General features: G+C 46.9%; 1 protein-coding gene across 1 annotated transcript in view; it reads left to right on the top strand.

Moving 5' to 3' along the window:
- Positions 1–19,791, top strand: part of ASAP1 (ArfGAP with SH3 domain, ankyrin repeat and PH domain 1) — a 353,144-nt gene that overhangs the window by 39,512 nt on the left and 293,841 nt on the right. The window contains 1 exon segment of the mRNA XM_032610031.1: positions 889–974. Coding sequence (XP_032465922.1) covers positions 916–974 — 59 coding nt within the window. The 5' untranslated portion in view covers positions 889–915.

Below are 19,791 nucleotides of genomic sequence, written 5' to 3'. Positions count from 1 at the left end.
AGCAGATTTCAGAGGGAGAAATGGTGATGAGGGGAGACCAATTAGGTGATAGTTGTAGTAGCCCAGGTGAGAATGATGGAGGCTTGATCCAGGGCTGTGTCAGTGGAGATGGAGAGAGAGAGGCAGGTTGAGAGATATTTAGGTTCAAGACACGTGATTTAGGGATGGGGAGATGGTGTGTCAAGTGTGTCCCTAGGTTTCTGTCCGCAGATGGAGGTACCACTCTGAACTGGGGGAAGGACCCAGCAGGTCCCTTGGCTTCTCTTGTTTTCACACCCCCACTTCTGTTTCACCTCCATCCAAAAATATTGAAGCCGTTTCCCTTATGTAAAACCTTTAATCCCAGACTTCCTGTGCTCTGTGCACTCGGCAATTAATTAAGCTTTGGTATGCATGGATTAATTAAAATCCTCTCTCTGGTTCAGAGGGGCTGTCCTGAAATATGTAGATTCATATATATCCACCTTCTTCCTGGGGCTGATTCCCTTGGCTGGGGGAACTCCTCTGCTTCCCCGTGGGCACACAGCTATGGCTGTCTGTCTGTCCTACCTGTCAGCACAATTTAATTTCATGTTTAGGAGCTCAGGTTTAGAGATGTTAATGACTTGTAAATTGCTCTCCAACATAGAGCTAGAAATAGAAAGGCAAGAAGGATTCCTGAGCACTTGCACAGATTTACTGATGGAGATGTCAGCCCCAAAGTGGATTGCTGAAATAGTGGTTTCCCCACTGTTTTCCTTCCCATTCCTGGACAGCCACTGCGGTGTAAGAACATTCCTAAAAGGGGTGCTGGCTTCCACATGAAATCACGTGTTGGTCTGAGACAATGTCTTCTGCCCAGTCCTGCTGGATGACTCTTGTCACCTTTTTTCCTACCTCCCCATCCAGGTAATTTTCTGATGTGACGGCTGAGACATGAGATCTTCAGCCTCCAGGCTCTCCAGTTTTTCATCAAGAGATTCACTATGGAATCGGTGAGTGGTCTTAGCCCATCCTGTCCAGAGAGCCCAGCCTGGGAAATGTGGAGGGATTCTTTTGGGGAGGTTGAAATGCAAAAGTTGATCAGACTTAAGCACTAGAATCTGACAGAGACACCATGGGTGTGGATATTAGTGGTGAACAGATCTTTGGCATTTGTAGAGCTGCAGACTTTTTGAAGTGTTTCCTGTCACATTACCTATCATCTGTGTGCAGAGGGAAAGGTGGTGGGGTGGTGGTATGAGAATGAAGTAAGGAATGATAACAAAAACAACACTGCCAACAAGAATAGATGCTGTTTTAGCTGAGTGACTCTTTAAAGACATTACTTCATTCATTCCGCCCAACAATCCTACCAGGAAGGGCTTACCACATTCATTTTACAGATAGAGAACTTGCCCAACTGGATTTGAAACCAGTTTTTCCTGATTCCAGGTCTGCTGCCTTTTTCCTCTTGCAGTGTTGCTTCTTGGTAGAGGTGTGATTTGTCCCATTTTGCAGCTGGGAATACTGGGGCCTGGCATAGGCGCACATGATAGAGTCTAAGGCATCTGACCTCAGTGGGTGGAGATTTGTGTTAGTGGATGATAAAAAACTGGACTGGACAGGAAGCGCCATGAAAACTAGGCAGAGAAAACTCCAAGAGTCCAAGGATCTTAAAGTTGCCAGGGTGACCTGACACAGGGTCCACCTCCTATGACTGGTGTTTCCCAGAAGTCAGCTTAGTGGTGGAAAGATTGTGGGTGCTGGAGGGGTGGTTGAATTCTTACTCTGCCAGCAACTTTCTGTGTGACCTCAGGCAAGTCATTAACCTTCTCTGTTCTGTTTTCTTATCTATGGAATTGGAGTAATAATAGTTATGTTTCAGGTTTTCGTGCAGATTAGAAAAAAAGGTGTACAATAAAGTGTCTTGCCTAAAGCAGGGACATAAAACATTATAATTATTCCAGTTTTTAAAATGAAAGTAATTTTTAGGATAATTAGTTAAGGAAGAGTGTCCTGAATGGGTAGGAGAGGTGAGAGGCTAGAGGCAGGGAGGCCAACCTGAGCGGCTTTGATGTGACCCAGACATGAGTTGATAGGGGACTGTTAACCATCTTCCAGGATAAATGAGACTCTGCCTGCTTATCTTTATAGTTTGATGATTACAGGGTTACCCAAGTCATGTTTTATTTTGTTTTGTTTTATAAATCAAGAATCCAACACGAAAGTGACATTAGTTTTGCAGTTGTCTTTTTATGTGATATTGTTACTAAACCAAACTTGGGTCTGCTCGCCTGACAGGCATCAAGGTCAATCTACTGACACCAGGTTGTAGTGAAGGAAAGTACAGCGTTTATTACAGGGTGCCAAGCAAGAAGAATGGGCAGCTCATGCTCAAGAGATCTGAATTCTCCAGTGGTTTCCAGGGAAGGGTTTTTAAAGACAGTGTGAGGGAGAGGGTCACAGGGTGAGTGATCAGCTTGTGCACAATTCTCTGATTGGTTGTGGTGAGGTAACGGTGATGTTTCAGGAATCTCAAATCACCAGCCTTTTGGTTCCCACCAGTCTGGGGTCTATGTGTTGGTGATCAGCATGCAGTTAACTTCCTCTACATGGTGGGGGTTTTAGAATCTGCAAAACAGCTGAAGGATATGACTCAAGATATTACCTATAGCCCCAAGAAGGAACTAAAGGTCCTTGATGTTGTTTTATGTCTAAATTGTTATTATTTTGTCTTGCTTCACTGCTTTCTTTTCATTTTGCATTTTCTCACTTCTCTGGTTAAATTCGTTCTTTGGAACTTGGGGAAGGCCTAGGGGGCTAAAGCTTTTCTAGAAACAAGAGGCGGGGAACACGGGGGTGGGTGTCTGTCCCTGGGAAGGTCCTTCAGGGTCCTTCTCAGTTTCAATATTAATTACAATTGCAACACTGTAGTTGTAGCAGTGCATTATTTAGGATTAGGTTTTGCTATGAATGATGTAGAATCTAAAAGAACATTGGCTTAAACAGAAGGTAGAAGTATATTTCTCTCTTGCTTTGAACCCAAGGTGGTACAGGGCTGCTGCAGCAACTGTGAGAGACCCAGACTTTTCCTCTCTTGTTTTTCTGCCATGTGGACCTCCTTTCCCCCAGGGTCACCTCATGGTCCATTGTGAGTGCTTCTGTGCCAGCCATCACATCTACCAGCAGAAAGAAGGGAAGAAGAAAGGCAGGCCCCTTCTTTTAAGGGTATCTGCTTCTGGGTGTCACACTTGCTGCTTCTGCTTATGTTCTGTTGGCCAGAATTTAGTCCTCTGCCTACATTTAACTGCAAAGAAGGCTGGGAAATGTGATCTTTCTTCTGTAAGACCACGTGCTTACCAAAATTGAGAATTATTGTGATTGAAAAAGAAGAGAACAAAAAACAACAACAAAAAAGAAGAGAACAGATATTGGAGGACAAATCTTTCTTTGCCATGCAAATAGTTATTGAAAGGTTGCTATTAAGAGGGTAGGCTCAGTGGCCAGACTGCTGGTACTGTATTAGAATCTTGAATTCAGGACTCTATAGCTACATGACCTTGGGAAATCTACTAACTTCTGTGCCTCAGTTTCTTTATCTGTAAAATCCTATTTTATACATTCTCGTAAGGGTTGCTTTGAACATTAGATGAGTTAAGGTAAAGCACTTGGACCAGTACCTGGAACGTCATAAGGGCTATGTAAGTGTTAGCTATTACTATAACTACTGCCTCTACTATTAGTAATACGACTTCTATTACCACTATTGCTACTTCTGTTGTTACCATTACTGCTGCTTCTACTATTACAGCTACTGCTTCTACTGTCGCTTTCATGCTTCTCCTTCTCCTGTTACTTCTGCTGCTGCTGGTGCTGTCACTACTACTACTCCTATTACTATTACTGCTCTATGACTGTTGTTGCCAGGTACCACATATACATGTATAAAATTTTATACTCATAGCAAGGTAAGTATTATTTTCCCCATACGAAGATAAGAGAGAGCACAGTAACTTGCCAGATGGCATGCAGCTGGCAGGATAGTGGTTTACCTTTGGGTGGGTCAGGGGATAGTGGCCAGAAGGGAGCATGAAGCAGCTTCTGAGGTTCTGCAGATGTTCTGGGTGCTGGTTGCATGGGTGTCAAAATTCCTTGAATGGTACATTTATGACATAGGCAATTTTATGTGTTTATATTATATTTCAATTAAAACACATCATGGAGCAGGTAGGTGGTAGAACATGAGCGAAACTACACCTGATTCTAAAGCCCGCGCTCTCTTAACTATAACGTAAGGCCCAACACCTTTATCTCTTTTCACTTATTTGTTTGTTTGTTGGCTCTTTCATAACATGTATTGATCAATTGCTTATTACTTATGTGCCAAGAACTGGGCCAGGTTGCTTGGGATACAAAGGTACGAGCAGCACACACAGCCCTATCCTCATGGGGCTTTCTGTCTAGAGGAAAAGGAAAGATAAATGTCATACAGATTGCCAGCTACTGGGTCAGGCTCAGTGTGGGATGCCCTGGGGCCACAGGAGGGACACATAAACTGATCCAGCCATGCATGTCTGATAAAATAATGTCCATCTCACTGATGCCCGTCTCAACCAACTCCTCTGGTAGGGCGGAAGGTCCCCACATCCACGGGTAAGCTGACCGCATGAGGGCTACATCAAAACACATAAAGAAGTTCTTTGCCTTCTCTGCTAACAGGCCTGAGAAGGGGTCAGCTTTTCTTTTCCTTGTTTGTCACTGTGACAGTTGTGACCTCCAGCTGGGTGTCCCGTGGAGCAGACAAGCGCTGAGCTTTGGAGTTCAATAGACAAGAGAGAAAACACGGGAGCAGAGGCTCTCTAAACGTATCAGGACATGAGTCCAGGGACCTCTTACTTTGTTCATTTATATATTATGTATCTTCGTTCATAATAAAAATGAAGGAATGAAGGAATAAAATCATACCCCACAACGGTGCAGTTGCCATCCCTGGAAAAGTTCAAGTCCAGAGGAATAAAGAACAAGATGTTCCCTTTTTTCACCTCAAATACCACCAGGATGGCAGGGGCAGCAAATGGCAGTGCAGTTGAATTCTGAGCCAGCAGTGGAAATCAGTGGCCCTTATTTTCAGGGGTTTTCTCCATCCGTAGAAATGAACTGACCATAGCTTTAGACCCTCCTAAGCCACGCCCGGAGAAACCCCTTTGACTCCCTCTCCCTGCCTTTGCCTTTGCAAAGGTCACTGCAGACTCCCTATCCTTCTTATGCTGTGGGCTGTCAGCCTGAATTGAATTTCCCTGAGCCCAGCTGATGTCCCTTTTTGGCCGCAGGGCAGGTGTCAGAGGCTGAAGGCAGCACAGGGACAGGAAATGTGTCCCCGGAGCTGAACACAGAAGCGTTGACCTCTGAACTCAGAGCTGCATTTCTGACATCGTTGGAAGGGTTGGAAAGCCTTACGATTTCTGGATGTGAAAGAAAAGGAAATGTGTTTTAGAAAAACAATGTTCAAGTTCAAGTTTATGTAAAAGAAAAAGAAATGTGTTTTAGAACAATATTCAATTGTTTAGAACAACAATATTCAAGGGGGGAGGTGAATTATATTCAAAGGGCTGTGAAAGCCCTTTCAATGTAATTGAGGCTGTTTGAAACTCAACTGCTTATTCCATGGCCTCAGTTAGATGCATAAAGGAAAGAAATTACCTACCTAGACCGAGAATTGGGAAATTATGATCCTGGTCTTGTTTCCTTCCCTCCCACCTTCCCTTCATTTTTTTCCTTCCCTCCTTCCAAATTTACTACGAAGCTGCTGTGTGCCACACCCTATGCTGAGTCCTGAGGAAATAGATGAATAGGACTCATTGCAAAGCCTTCCTGAGCTTATCATTTATTCATTTAAAAACATTTATTCATTCTACAAACATTTATTGAGTACCTAATTTGCTCTGGTCTGTTAGTAGAGATAAAAGACGTAGCTCCTTCTCATCCTGAGTTTGTACTTTATTAATATTTTCACTTGCTCACTCAGCAAACACTCTGTGAGCGTCTCCTGTGAGCCAGGAACTGTGCCAGTGGCTGGGATTCCAAGATAAGCAAAATATAGCTTCTGTCTTGATGGAGCTAAAAGACCATACAACATTGTATTCATCTCCTAGGGCTGCCGTAACAGAGTACCACAAACCTGGTGGCTCAAAACAGTAGAAATGTGTTGTCTCACAATTCTGGAGGCTGGAAGTCAAAACCCAGGGTATCGGCAGGGTACTAAAGCCTGTAGGGGAAAATTCTTCCTGGCCTCTTCCTAGCTTCTGGGGTTTGCTGGCAATCTTTGATGTTTGTTGCCTAGCAGCTGCGTTGCTTCGGCCTCTGCCTGCGTTGTCCCATGTCCTTCTCCCTCTGTGTCTCTCTTCCTCTCTCTTACAAGGGCACCAGTCTTGGAATAAGGGCCCACCCTACTCCAGTATGATCTCATCTTTAATTTACATATTAATTACATCTACAAAGATCCTATTTCCAAATAAACTCACATTCATGGGTATACTGGACTAGGACATCAGCATTTTGGGGGGGACACAATTCAACCCATAACGAATATATATATAACCATGTAAAGCACCTACAAGGGCACTGGGTGTGGGTGGATCCTGGGTAAGGATAATTGACCTCCTTCTTCCACTTTCTGTCTGCATCTAAGGGGACTAGGCCTTTAGGGCAGGAACCCTGTGTTGCTCGAGTGAGTGTTTCTGGATTTTTTTGCCTGGGAGGTGAGACATTGTGCACTTACAGGGAGAGTCTTGTGTGGTGCAAGTTGATGGGCAGGGTTCATTCCCACTACTCTTGTTTTTGTTTCATGGGGTTGCCGTTGAGTCTGGGTGAACACCTGCCTTGATCAGGAGGCCCGGACTGGTGTTTAGAGCTGTGGGTTCCTATCCTGCCTCTGCTCTTGCTGGTCCTGTGAGCCTGGGTCCACTTCTTCCCTGTTCTCTGCCTCAGGCGTCTCACCGTACCTCCCCCAGGGGTCTTGTGTGGACCAGGTGGGATCAGATGTATAAAGCGTTCGCGAGAGCTCCCGGCCCTCGGTAAGTGTTCCGTGTGAGTTGGTGGCGGTTAGGCCAGGGCACGTAAAACGTCCCCGGGAGAGGGGCTTACCCAGCTCATTCAGCACAGTCCCCTCAATAAAGACTCTTGTTCAGTGTTTAATGCCGTTCACCATCAGAACATTTTTTCCGTAATCTTTCCTAAAGACAGTTTTCTGAAATATAGAAAACACTCTTAGCACAAAGACATCCACTGCAGCATTGTTTAAAATGGTAAACAGTGGCAGACAAGACAAAAAGCTGCCTTACAATGAGGAATGAGTTAACAAATTAGGGCAAAATGATTAAAAAAAAAATAGGGTAAAACAATGAAAAGCAATGATGTAGCCATTAATAAGAAAATTATGGTCACTTTTTAAAGGTTATGAGAATGCTCATGATATAAATGTCATGTAAAAAAAAGAAAGTTTTGGACTTCCCTGGTGGCGCAGTGGTTGAGAATCCGCCTGCCAGTGCAGGGGACACGGGTTCGAGCCCTGGTCTGGGAAGATCCCACATGCCACGGAGCAACTAAGCCCGTGCGCCACAGCTACTGAGCCTGCGCTCTAGAGCCCGCGAGCCACAACTACTGAGCCTGCGAGCGACAACTACTGAGACCCGCGTGCCTAGAGCCCGTGCTCTGCAACAAAGCGAGGCCACCACAGTGAGAGGCCTGCGCACTGCAATGAAGAGTAGCCCCTGCTCTCGCAACTAGAGAAAGCCCGTAAGCAGCGACAAAGACCCAATGCAGCCAAAAATAAATAAATAAATAAATAAATTTTTAAAAAATAGAAAGTTTTATTTTTGAGGAAGTGACTGCATTTCCCTGTGCCTCAGTTTCCTCATCTTTAAAATGGAGACAATAACAGTACCTTCTATAGAAATAGGATCGAGAATTAAATGAGATGATACATGGGAAGCACGTGATCAGCACCTGGCACATATGAGGTGCTCACTAAATGCTAATTGTTGTTATTATTTATCATTTGGTCTAAGAAAGTCATAGAAAAATATTTAGAATAAACAACACAGATGAAACACACATTTTCCGTTTTGAATGTCTTATTCAAAGGACTTCATTCTATGAGTCACTCAGCAAACATTGAGCCTCTCTGTCAAGCACTGTTAGCCCGCAGAGCAGGAGGTTTCAGTGTAGGAGAGGGCATCAGAATCCCATTTGAGGGCTTTTAAAAAAAAAACAAGATGCCTGGAGATGCTGATTTAATCGATGTGTGGTGGGTTCCAGGCATCCACAGTCTTAAAAAAAAAATTCCACAAGTGACATAGATTCTCAGGCACAGTCACTCCCCTGAAGAAGCTTGCAAACCAGATGAGAAGATGGGAACCGCAGCGTAATATAAGGAGAATATAAGTGCTCTAGACGGGCTCTTGACTCTGGGTCCCATGCAGAACTCTGTAATATTAAAGATCCCCTTGACTCCACCCCCAGGTGAATGGAATCAGACTCTCCAGGAGGTTCTTTTTTTTTTTTTTTTTTTTTTTGGCTGTGCCACGGGGCATGCAGGATGCAGGACCAGGGATCGAACCCTTGCCCCCTGCATTGGAAGGGTGGAGTCTTAACCGCTGGACCACCAGGGAAGTCCCCCTCCAGGAGGTTCTGATGATCAGCTAGATGGAGTGTATGCAGCTCCCTCCTCCTGTCCCCAGCCCCTTCCTACCCAAGATGCAACAGCATAGGCTGAGAGTCAGTTTTCCCAAAGCCATTTTCTCAAAGCCATGAGGCTGATATATTTCCTCTGGTTGGTACCAGTGAATGCTTTTTAGAAAATTATTTGTTTATGTATTTTAAAATTAAAACATTTAAAAATGTTTTAATTGTGCTAAAATATACATAAACATAAAATGTACTATCTTAATGATTATTAAGTGTATAGTTCATTGGTATTAAGTATATTCCCATTGTTGTGCAATCATCACCACCGTCCATCTCCAGAACTCTTTTCATCTTGCAAAACTAAAACTTTGTACCCACTAAATAACAGCGCCCCCCTTTTCCTGCCTTCCTCCAGCCCCTGGCAACCACCATTCTACTTGCTGTTTCTATGAATTTGACTACTCTAGGTAGCTCACATAAGTGAATCATACAGTATTTGTCATTTTGTGACTAGCTTCTTTCACTTAGCATAATATCCTCAGGATTCATCCATGTTGTAGCATGTGTCAGAATTTCCTTCCTTTTTAAGGCTGCATAGTATTCCATTGTATGGATATATACCACATTTTGCTTATCCATTCATCCATTGATGGATACGTAGGTTGCTTCCGTCTGTTGACTATTATGAACAATACTTAGGTTGCTTCCATCTGTTGACTATTATGAACATGCTATGAAATGGGTGTACAGATATGTCAAGACCCTGCTTGGTGTCTTTTGGGTGATGGAATTCTACCCAGAGGTGGAATTGCTGGATCATAATGGTAATTCTATATTTAATTTTTTGAGGAACCACCATACTGTTTCCCACAGTGACTGTACCATTTTACATTCCCATCAACAGTGCACAAGGGTTTCTATTTCTTCACATCTTTGCCAACACTTGTAATTTTCTATTTTTGTAATAGTAGCCATCCTAATGGATGTGCTAGTGAAGGCTTTTAGCTGGGACACATCACTGTCAGCTTCATATTTCATTTATGTTGTGTGGGCCAATTAAGCAATTCCCAAGCATTTATTTAAGCTCTAGGCACTGAGAATAACAGACCTAAATAATACATGGATGGTTCCTGCCTTCAAGCTCTAGGAGTGGGTCAGGGGAAATAGATGTATGACAAGTAATTTTGTCCAATAAGATACATCCTTAGGGAGCATATTATACATGGAATACAGTTTAAAATGGTAGGAGATGTTGGCTGAGTTTAGTGCCTCAGCGTCAACACGAGATACAACACGAGATACATCATTTGAGCAGACCTAGAGGCCTAAGTTTGGGCTGTCCAACAGAACTTTCAGGATCGCCCAGCAGAACTTTCTGTAATGGTGGAAATGCTCTGTCTGGTGTCTGCTAGCTACGTGTGGCCGTTGAGCACCTGCAATGTGCCTGGTACAACTGAGAAATTGAAGTTTTAAAGTTTATTTAATCTTAATGAATTTTCATTTAAATTGAAATTAGCCAGAAGTGGCCAGTGGCTAGTGGGTTGGGCAGTAGAGTTAATGGAGAGCGTCTGACATGATTCTCAAACTTGAATACTCACGTATTCAAGGGATCTTGAATCCCCAGGATCACCTGGGGATCTAGTTCTAAAGCAGATTCTCAGGGGACTTCCCTGGTGGTCCAATGGGTAACACTCCATGCTCCCAATGCAGGGGCACAAGTTCGATTCCTGGTCAGGGAACTAGATCCCACACTCATGCTGCAACCAGGAGACCGCATGCCGCAGGGAAGATCCCGCATGCTGCAACTAAGACCCAGAGCAGTCTAAATAAATAAAAATTTAAAAAATAAAATAAAAAAGCAGATTCTTAGGCCCTCCCCCTGTGTTGTGGTCCCTAAAGTGTGTAGTGGGGCAAGGAGTCTGTGTTTGTTTTTTTTTTTGTTTTTTTTTTTTTTTTTGCGTTACGTGGGCCTCTCACTGTCGTGGCCTCTCCCATTGCGGAGCACAGGCTCTGGACGCGCAGGCTCAGCGGCCATGGCTCACGGACCCAGCCACTCCGTGGCATGTGGGATCTTCCCGGACCGGGGCACAAACCCGTGTCCCCTGCATCGGCAGGCGGACTCTCAACCACTGCGCCACCAGGGAAGCCCGGAGTCTGTGCTTTAATAGCCACTGCAGGTGATTCTGATGCAGGTGCAGTTTGTGGTTTTCAGACTTTTGTATCAGAATATTTTATTCAGATGAAAGCTTAAGAGAGCTCAGTGTAGAAGACAGACAAGAACAGAGTTCTTTCTGGTTGAAGTAGGGTTGGGACCCAGGGCTCCATACCTATAGGGGGGACATGCTCTATCCTCCCTGGGGGAGGTTTCTTGTAGCACAATTCATACAACCCGGATCTAGCCCAACCTCGTCATTGTATTAATCTGAAACCCTGTGAAATGCAGAGTAAGATTTGGTTTCTAATAACTGTAAGCATGCCAGAACCAATTTAAAACCAATAATTACCTCTGGAGATGCAAATTGAAGCAGAAGTACAATGCCTCAGCTTGGGCTGCTACAACAAAAGTACCGTGGACTGTGTGGTTTAAACAACAGACACTTATTTCTCACCATTCTGGAGGCTGGGAAGTCTAGGATCAGGGCACTGGCAGATTCCATGTCCAGTGAGGGCCTGCTTCTTGGTTCTTTGACGGCTGTCTTCCTCATGTCCTCACATAGTGGAAGGGGCAAGGGATCTCTCTGGGTTCTCTTTTATAAGGCACTAATACCATTCATGAGGGCACCACCATCATGACCTAATCACCTCCCAAAGACCCCACTTCCCGATACCATCATATTATGCGTTAGGATTTCAACACATGAATTTTGGGGAGACATAAACATTCAGCCCATAACACACAATTAGTGCGTTAATAGCCATTTTTCCCCTTGCATTGGACATCAACCACCCACCTGGGCATCACATGAGGGGTTGCAGAGCAGTGATTAAGAGGACAGCCCGAGTCTGACCTGGATGTGAATGCCAGCTCCACCCACCCCTGGAACTTAGTGGTACTAGGCAGGTTTCTCCATCTGTAAAATGGGTATAACAATATCTACCCCATAGGTAACACATGTAAATCCCAGCACCTGGCACTTAGCGTTAATTATTATAACAACAACAACTAACATTTCCTGAGGATTTAACATGAGCCAGGCACTTTACTCTTCTAAGAATTTGTTATTTATCACCTCATTTAATCCTTACAACAGCCTGTGAGGCAGGTACTATTGTAATTTCTGTGGTAAAGGCAAGCTGAAGCTCGTGGAGGTTTGGAAGGTTGAGGCCATGATGCTGGTAAATGGCAGAAGTGGGATTCAATTGCAGGGAGTCTGGCCCTGGACCCCAGAATTTCCACTTTTCCACACTGCGTTATTATCCCTAGGTTCTAAGGAAAGCCTTTTTTTTCTTTTTTTGTGGCATGCGGGATCTTAGTTCCCCGACCAGGGATAGAACCTGCGCCCCCTGAGTTGGAAGCGTGGAGTCTTAACCACTGGACCACCAGGGAAGTCCCAGGAAAGCCTTTTAAGATGAACCCTCCCCCACCCCACTTCCAGATCTCAAAGGTTCAGAATTATTCTCCAAGTCAACTCAGCTTCGAGGAGCTGCATTTGACCCAGCTGCCCACTCCCTCCCTCCAAAAACACTGTTTTCTTTTGGCTCCCAGGGCGCCAAGCTGCTTGGATTTGTCCTTGTGCTTTTGCCCTCTTCCTCTGTCTCTCAGTGGTGCACGCCTCACTCCAGCCAGTCTCGGAACGTTTTCAAAGACCGTCTGTATGCTGACTACTTCCAAATGATATCTCCAGCTGAGTCTGTCCTCTGAGTTCCAGACTTGAGTATCCCAAATGCCATACTCATGTTTCCATTTGGAAGTCTAGCAGGCACCTCGAACTTGGGATATCCAACTTGGATTATTCTCCACATGCCTCCTGCATGAGAACTTGCTATGCCCCTGCTTAAAATGTATCTGTGGCCCCAATCCCCCCTGCCCATTTCACTTAGAATGAAATCCAGATTCCTTACCATGGCCTGCAAAGGCCAGCATGATCTAGCCTCTGCCCGCCCTGCACTGTCCGCCCTCACCCCATGCCCTCAACAGACTTCAGCCACTGACCTCTTTCTGTTCTCACACTCAGCAAGTGCTGTCCGGTCTCAGGACTCAGACACATGTTGTTTTTCTGCCTGCAGGACCCCTCTCCCTGCACCTCCATCCCCCGAGCCCCTGCTCTTCACAGGGGTGACAACTTCTTGTCCTGTAGCCTCAGCTAGCATACTATATCCTCAGACAGATCTTTCCTCATCACCCTACTCTCCCTGACTGCACCCTGTAGGTTTTCTTCCCAGCACTTGTAAGAATCTGGAATTATTTGTTTGTTCACAAATAGAGCCCGGCACATAGTAGATGCTCAATAAATACGTATTATTGTTGAATTCAAATCAGTGGCCCCTATTAAGCCGATCATGAGCATAAAATGCCAGTGCTAGGCCTGTAATTTGTAGAATCCTGTCACAGGCGAGGTGGTACTCATATGTGTATACAAGTGATTGAAAATTGGATGGGACCTGGGCTTTTTTATGGACCTTGGTCTCTGTTTTCACATCTCTTCATGCTGGGCCATCCAAACTGTTAGGACTTACAAGGATAATCTTAAGAGAAACAGCAGCCTCGGATACCCAATGCATATTAAAGTTGATTTGATTTTGGTTGAAAATGGAAACTATGAGCTAATGCATTTTACAGATTTGAGCAGAGAACAATTTTCTCTGTTTAAAACAAAAAGCCTGAGATGTAGAACACTTTGTGTGGGTTATCGTAGTGCCAAAAGCTCCTGAAAGGGGTTCTCTGCAAATATTTGGGGTTTGATGCTCATAAACAACCACACAGGTTTTCCTGAGAATCGATAACCGTGGCAACAACAGCATCGCTTCCAAAGTGAGAATGTGCTTGCCAAGCTGAAGCGCAGAGCGACTGCTTTGGCTGAGCCGTGAACCCGAAGATAGAGGTTTACATAGTGACTGCAGACAGGTCATTAACAGGACTGGCTGCAGGGAACTCGCCCCGCTCTGCATTGCCGCTGCCTCTTCAGCAGCCAGCAGCAAGATAATTGACTGCTAGATTCCTGAGCCACAGACCAGGCTCTCCATGTTGCAGCTTCCAGAAACAGCTGTCCTACAACTGCCCGTCTGTCCACCCAGTAGGCACAGAGCTTATCTTCCCAGAAATGCTAGCAAAATCCCTGAATTGATTGCCACTGGTTCAGCTTGGGTCACTTGTCCCAATCACGGTGGACCACGTGATGGGATATTCAGACTGGACAGGCCAATGTCACGTGACCATCCCCAGAGCTGAGGAGAGGTCAGCACCATGGAAACCAAAGGACCGAGAGATGGCCGCTGGGAGGCCAAAATGCCGAGGCCGCCCCATTAAGCAAGTCACTGGAGGTAGGCGGAGCCAGTAGCCTAAGTTCAAGAACCACTCCTTTAGCGGGTCTTCTAGCGTCTTTGTTCTGCTTTGGCTCTTTTAATTTTTTTTTATTTAATTAATTTAATTTATTTATTTTTGGCTGCGCTGGGTCTTCATTGGTGCGCAGGTGCTTTCTCTAGTTGCGGTGAGCGGGGATTCTTAACCACTGTGCCACCAGGAAGCCCTGCTTTGGCTCTTTTAAATGAACCTCAAGACACGCTCCACCCCGACTTGCTTCTGGGATGGCTCCAGGCCATATTTGTCAGTTGGCCTCCTGTTTCTCATCTCTACTCTTAGCAACGTTGTTCAGCTCATCCCACTGGATCAAAGACAGAGCTTGACTCCCAAACCCCTGCCTTTGACTGCCAGCTTCCTCTGAAATGTGGGTCCAGGCCTCTGTCCTACCCCCAGATCCCACACCCTTTCCATGAGAGCAATCTCCGCCTGGCAGGCGGGAGTGTGATGGGTTGTGAGGCAGATCCAGGCGCAGACAGTGAGGGCTTCCAGGGCCGGCACCGTGACACAGCGGAGGCCCCTGCCCGCGGCTTCCTTGTCCTCGGGTAAGCGTACGGTCTCCCCAATGCCCCAGTCGGCCTGGCCCTGCTCCACCGCGTCTCTACCACTCACCTCTCCTTGTCTGCACTCCAGCCAGACCTGAGTTCTGTTGGTTCCCCGAGGAAGTCTATCCCTGGGGCACTGGTCCCTTCTTCTCCTTTTTCCTTCTTAACTCCCACTCATCCAAGCCTCGGCCCAAAGGGCATTTCCCCAGGGAAGCCTTCCCTGACACCTCCTTGCAACTCAGCTAGCACCTGTGTATAACCTGTGTGTTCTGTGTGTGTGTGTGTGTAGGTATGTGTGTGCACGTGTGTGTGTGACCGTCTCGCTTTTACTCATGTCAGCCTCTGTCCTTCTCACTAGATTATCATTTCCAGGAGGGTGGGGACCATCCCAGTCTTGCTCACAACTATCCATAGCTTCCAGGACAGTGCAGAGCACATAATAGGCACTCAGTAAATGTTTGTTGAGTGAATGAATGAGCGGGCAATGGGGAGCTATTGAAGGATGTGATGTGAGAGGATGACTTGCCCAGGTTCTCCAGATGGAAACGGACACCACTGTCTCTGAAGTCCACGCCTTCTGACTCCCTCCTCTGTCCAGCAGTGGGGTTCTCTGAGTAGCAGGAGAGGGAAAATGACAATTGGAACACAAAATAGCCAGGTCCTAAACGACTAGTGAGCTGACAGCTTTGATGTTACACCTAAGGTGCTGTCATCATCCCTTCCTTGGAGCAGTTCTGTCTCATGTACAGAGGAGAAAGTGGTTTGCATGTTTATTTTAATTAGAGAAGACCGTCCCTGCTGGTAACTTGAGGTCATTCCATTTCACCTTGGAGTGCCCCATCTGGTTTGAGTCTTCCATCACTCTTGGACCCCATAATTTGGTGATAAATTGACTGATGGGGACCTGGGGGTGGCACACATGGGACGCTGAATTTGCAAGTCATTAGCACATTTAATCTTAGAGGACTCTGGCACCCCCCTCACATGAGTTCAAAATAGAGTTCAGAGTGTGACCTGTATCACAAAGGGCAGTCTTCACCAGCAGGCGGCCAGGCTTGGAGAGGAGCCAGGAGAGCGGGGTCTCTGGGAGAAATACTGTTCTGTATCAGTTGGGCATCCTTCAGTGGCAAGCAGAGGAAAAGAGAAGTCCAAGGCTAGTGCCAGCTTTAGATGCTCCTGGATCCAGGGATGCCCCTGGGGTCGTTAGGACGCAGTCCCTTCGTCTGGTACAGTACAACACATAGAAACATTGAGACTCTCCCTTCTGACACTTCCTTGCTGTGTGACTTTGGGCAAACCACTAACCCCTCTGAGCCTCGGTTTCCTCCTGCACCGAGGATTAAAGGAGCCAGTTAATGAAAGCACTTAGCACAGTGCCTGGCTCTGCTCTCCTAATGGTTCGGGGCTCATAGCCTCCTGGCTACTCGTCCATTTAAAGAGAGTTTCTCTTTCCCCAAAGCAGTCAGGGATACAGACCTGGGTCTCAGGCTCCGTGCTGCAGGCACATGCTTCCCGTGGCTGGAGCTTGGGAAGCACCTCGGGGAAGAGGTCTGAGAAGTAGTGAGCAGCCTGCCTGCCAGACTGGGCAAGGATGGAGTGGAGTGGGGACCAGACTGAGGGTGTTATTTCCAGGTGGAAGATTGAATAAAGAGCCTTGCAGGCCCTTGTGTTGTGAAGGGGATACTAGTAGGAAGAGTGGCAATGAATGTGTGTCGGCCACATACGACAGGTCCACCGGCCCTTCCATGCCCTTGTGCCTTTGCACGTGCTCTTCCCCCTTCCAGGGGTGCCCTGCGTACCCTTCACGCTCCCCATTCATCTGCAAGACCTAGCTCTTCTGTGGAGCCCTCCCCAGCCCTTTCCCCTACCATTAATTGCTTCTCCATTTTGGAACAAGCATCTATGGGGTGATGGCCCTGTGTGCTGGAAACACAGAAGAGAATAAATCACAGGGTCTGTGTCCGAATTTAGTTTGATCCTTCGACTCCACTTTGTTTCTCCTCTATCCGAGCAGTTTGTTCATTTATTCAACAAATGTTTATGAAGCACCTTCTCTTTTGCCAGGCATTGCTCTGGGAGCTGTGGATTAAGCAGAGAGAGGAAGAGACAATAAAATCGATAAATACTATTAACAAACAAGATAATTTCTGATGGTGTATAGTTTAAGAAAATAAATAAGAGATCGGGAGCAGGTTGGGAGGAAGGACCCTGTGGAATGTGACATGAAGGATGACAAGGACCAGTGCAGGGCATTCCAGGTGAGGGGGAATAGCATGTGAAAAGGCCCTGTGGTGGCATGTTCCAAAAATGACAGTAGGAAGCAAGGTGAGGTGTGGGGAAGGGGGGGCGGTTTGGAAAGTGAGGTCAGGGAGATGGGCAGGGGCCGGGAGGGGTAAGACCTTGAGACTGTGTAAGGGGCGCTTAGATTTTATTCTCAGTGCCTTGGGAAGCCATCGTTGCGATTCCTTGTCGAGCCTGGAGCTGGTGCTTTTCATTTTCGCTCGAACACTGATGTGCAGTGTGGTGGCCACTAGTCACGTGCAGCTACCAAGCACTGGAAATGTGGCTGGTCTGAACTGAGACGCCCCAGAAGTATGAAATATACCAGTTTTCAAAGACTTTGTAGGGAAAAAAAGGATGCCAACTGCATCATTAATAATATTTCTATTGATTACATGTTGCATTGATAATATTTTGGATATATTGAGTTAAGTAATATTTATTATTAAAATGAATTTCACCTGTTTCTTTTTACCTCAGTGACCTAAAATTGAAAACTTTTTTTTTTTTTTTTTGGCTGTGCCACGTAGCTTGCAGGGTCTTAGATACTTGACCAGGGATCGAACCTGGGCCCCCTGCAGTGGAAGCGAGGAGTCCTAACCACTGGACCGCCAGGAAATTACCTAAAATTTAAAACTACATGCAGTCCTATGGTATTAGGTTATATTTCTCTTGGACAGCACTGCCCTAGAAGCGCCTTCAGCCCTTGCTTTTACCTGCCTGGGTTATGATTACCTCTTGCCTTGTCCACGTTCCTCCTTGAGGACTGACTGCCTCTGGTTGGTGGTCTTTTCCCCGGGTGCCGTCTATAGGAGCAGCGTTGGTGCCCACCCCGTGGTCCCAGCCCGCTTGGCCCATACTGGTTCCCAGGTGCTGAGCGCCCAGGACTGCTTCTGGACCCGAGGTTTCTCTGCCTGCTCAGGCTGCATGTAGGTCAGGCCAGAAGTGCTGGGGGTTAACTCCCCAGGCAGCCCGCAGCCAGTGAAGGAAAAGAGTTGGAGAATAAATGCCCCAGCTCCTGCACAGTCTGAGGTGTGTCCCAGCCTCTCCCAGACATCCCCACTAGGGCTGGAGCCTGGTTGTCCCTGGCAGTAACCTCCTCTTTCATGCACCCTTATTGGCTTCCTTCCTGTCTCCGTCTTAGTTCCCCCCGTTCATCCCCCTGGGTTCGTTTCCTTAAATCCTTGTCTCAGACTCTGCTTCTGAGGGATCCCAGCCTGAGACCTGCGGTACCCAACACATAGGTGCTCAGTAGAAGGAAGAGGGGCATCATCTGTCCGGCACCCCACTGGGTGCAGCTGTCGGGGGTGGGATGCAGGTGGCAGGGGCACAGGCTTCCTGGCTAGTCTTCTCCAGCCCCTGGACTTCTGAGCCAGAGCGCTAAGAGCAAGGACATGGGCCAGGCGTGGGGCGTGGTGTCTGGCTGGTCCGAGTGCCTCTAGCGGCCACACCCAGAGGGACAGTTGAGTCAGCACCTGAGTCAGTGAGGACAGAGCTGCCCAGATGTGTGCTGACCTATAGGAGGTCAGTCTGGCAGTGGGGCCCCGGCGTGGCTCGCAGCTGGAAGGGTGGTGGGAGTGTCCAGCACACGCCATGAAGCAGAGAGTTGATAGGCGTGATGCCTTTTTTTTCTAACACCACTTCTGACCCCAGGCAGCTTTCCAATTCTCCGGCAGAAACTGGGTGTCCAACAACTCAATTTTGACACTATGTACCTGGAGTTAGCGCAGACCTCACAGGTTAAGGGCTCAGTCCCATAGGACTGTCCCCACTTCAGATGCCAGTTACAAGTCCCAGGGGCTACTTCTGATTGACTGGCTATAAGTTCGCAAGTTTCCACAACCTCCTCCTCAAGTTTTATAATTCCCTAGAATGACTCACTGAGCTCAGGAAAGCACTTTACTCCCTGTTACCAGTTTATTATAAAGGATGCAACTCAGGAAGAGCCAAATGGAAGAGATGCATAGGGCGAGGTGTGGAGGGCCGAGGGCGGGGCCAGGGTGCGGTGCACAAGCTTCCTTGCCCTCCCAAGGCTCACCTGGCACACTGATGTGTTCACCAACCCGGAAGCCCCGAATCCCGAAGTTCAGGGGTTTTTATGGAGGGTTCATTGCACAGGCATGATTGATCAGCTCTTTGGCCATTGGTGATTGAACCCTGTCCCCAGCCCCCAGCCCCTCCCTGGCGATCTTTCTGCGGACTGCCCTGAAGCTATATAGCTCCTTACCTGTGAGTCATCTCATTAGCACACAAAAGACACTCTTAGTACTCTGGATAGCCCAAGGGCGGTGGGAGCTCTGTGCCAGGAACGGGGCAAAGACCAGACATATTTTTTGTGATACCACTGTGGGGATTAACTCGTGAGATCCCTTGGAAGACCGGTGACTGGTGACTTGCCTGGATCACGCTGTGTTCTATGTATTAAATGTGTGTTGGAAGGAGGAAGGGAGGGAGGCGACAGATCTTGCTGTGTAGAACTGCTGCTGTGCATCCATTCTTCAACAAGCCTGCAAAGCACCTACTGTATGTTCGGGCCATGTTCATTCAGGGCCAACATTGTAGCCAGATTGAACCTTTTCAGTTTCCAACCTGTTCGTGGCCACTGCCGGCTTAGAGCTCTGACTTGCTTTTAGGACAAAGACCAACTCCTTGGCATGACATCCAAGGCTTCCTCCAGTGGCCTCTGCCTATCCGCTCTTATCCTGCCGGTCACACGTCCTTCACTCTCATTGGCACTGAGCTGTTTGCACTGCCCCGCATCTGATGTGTGTGTCAGGCCTCCACGCGCTTGTACCTGCTGTT

The sequence above is a fragment of the Phocoena sinus genome, chromosome 17, assembly GCF_008692025.1.
Source record: "Phocoena sinus isolate mPhoSin1 chromosome 17, mPhoSin1.pri, whole genome shotgun sequence".
Classification (NCBI taxonomy): domain Eukaryota; kingdom Metazoa; phylum Chordata; class Mammalia; order Artiodactyla; family Phocoenidae; genus Phocoena; species Phocoena sinus.
The sequence above is the reverse complement of the archived record's forward strand: the minus strand, read 5'-3'. Positions and strand labels throughout refer to the sequence as shown.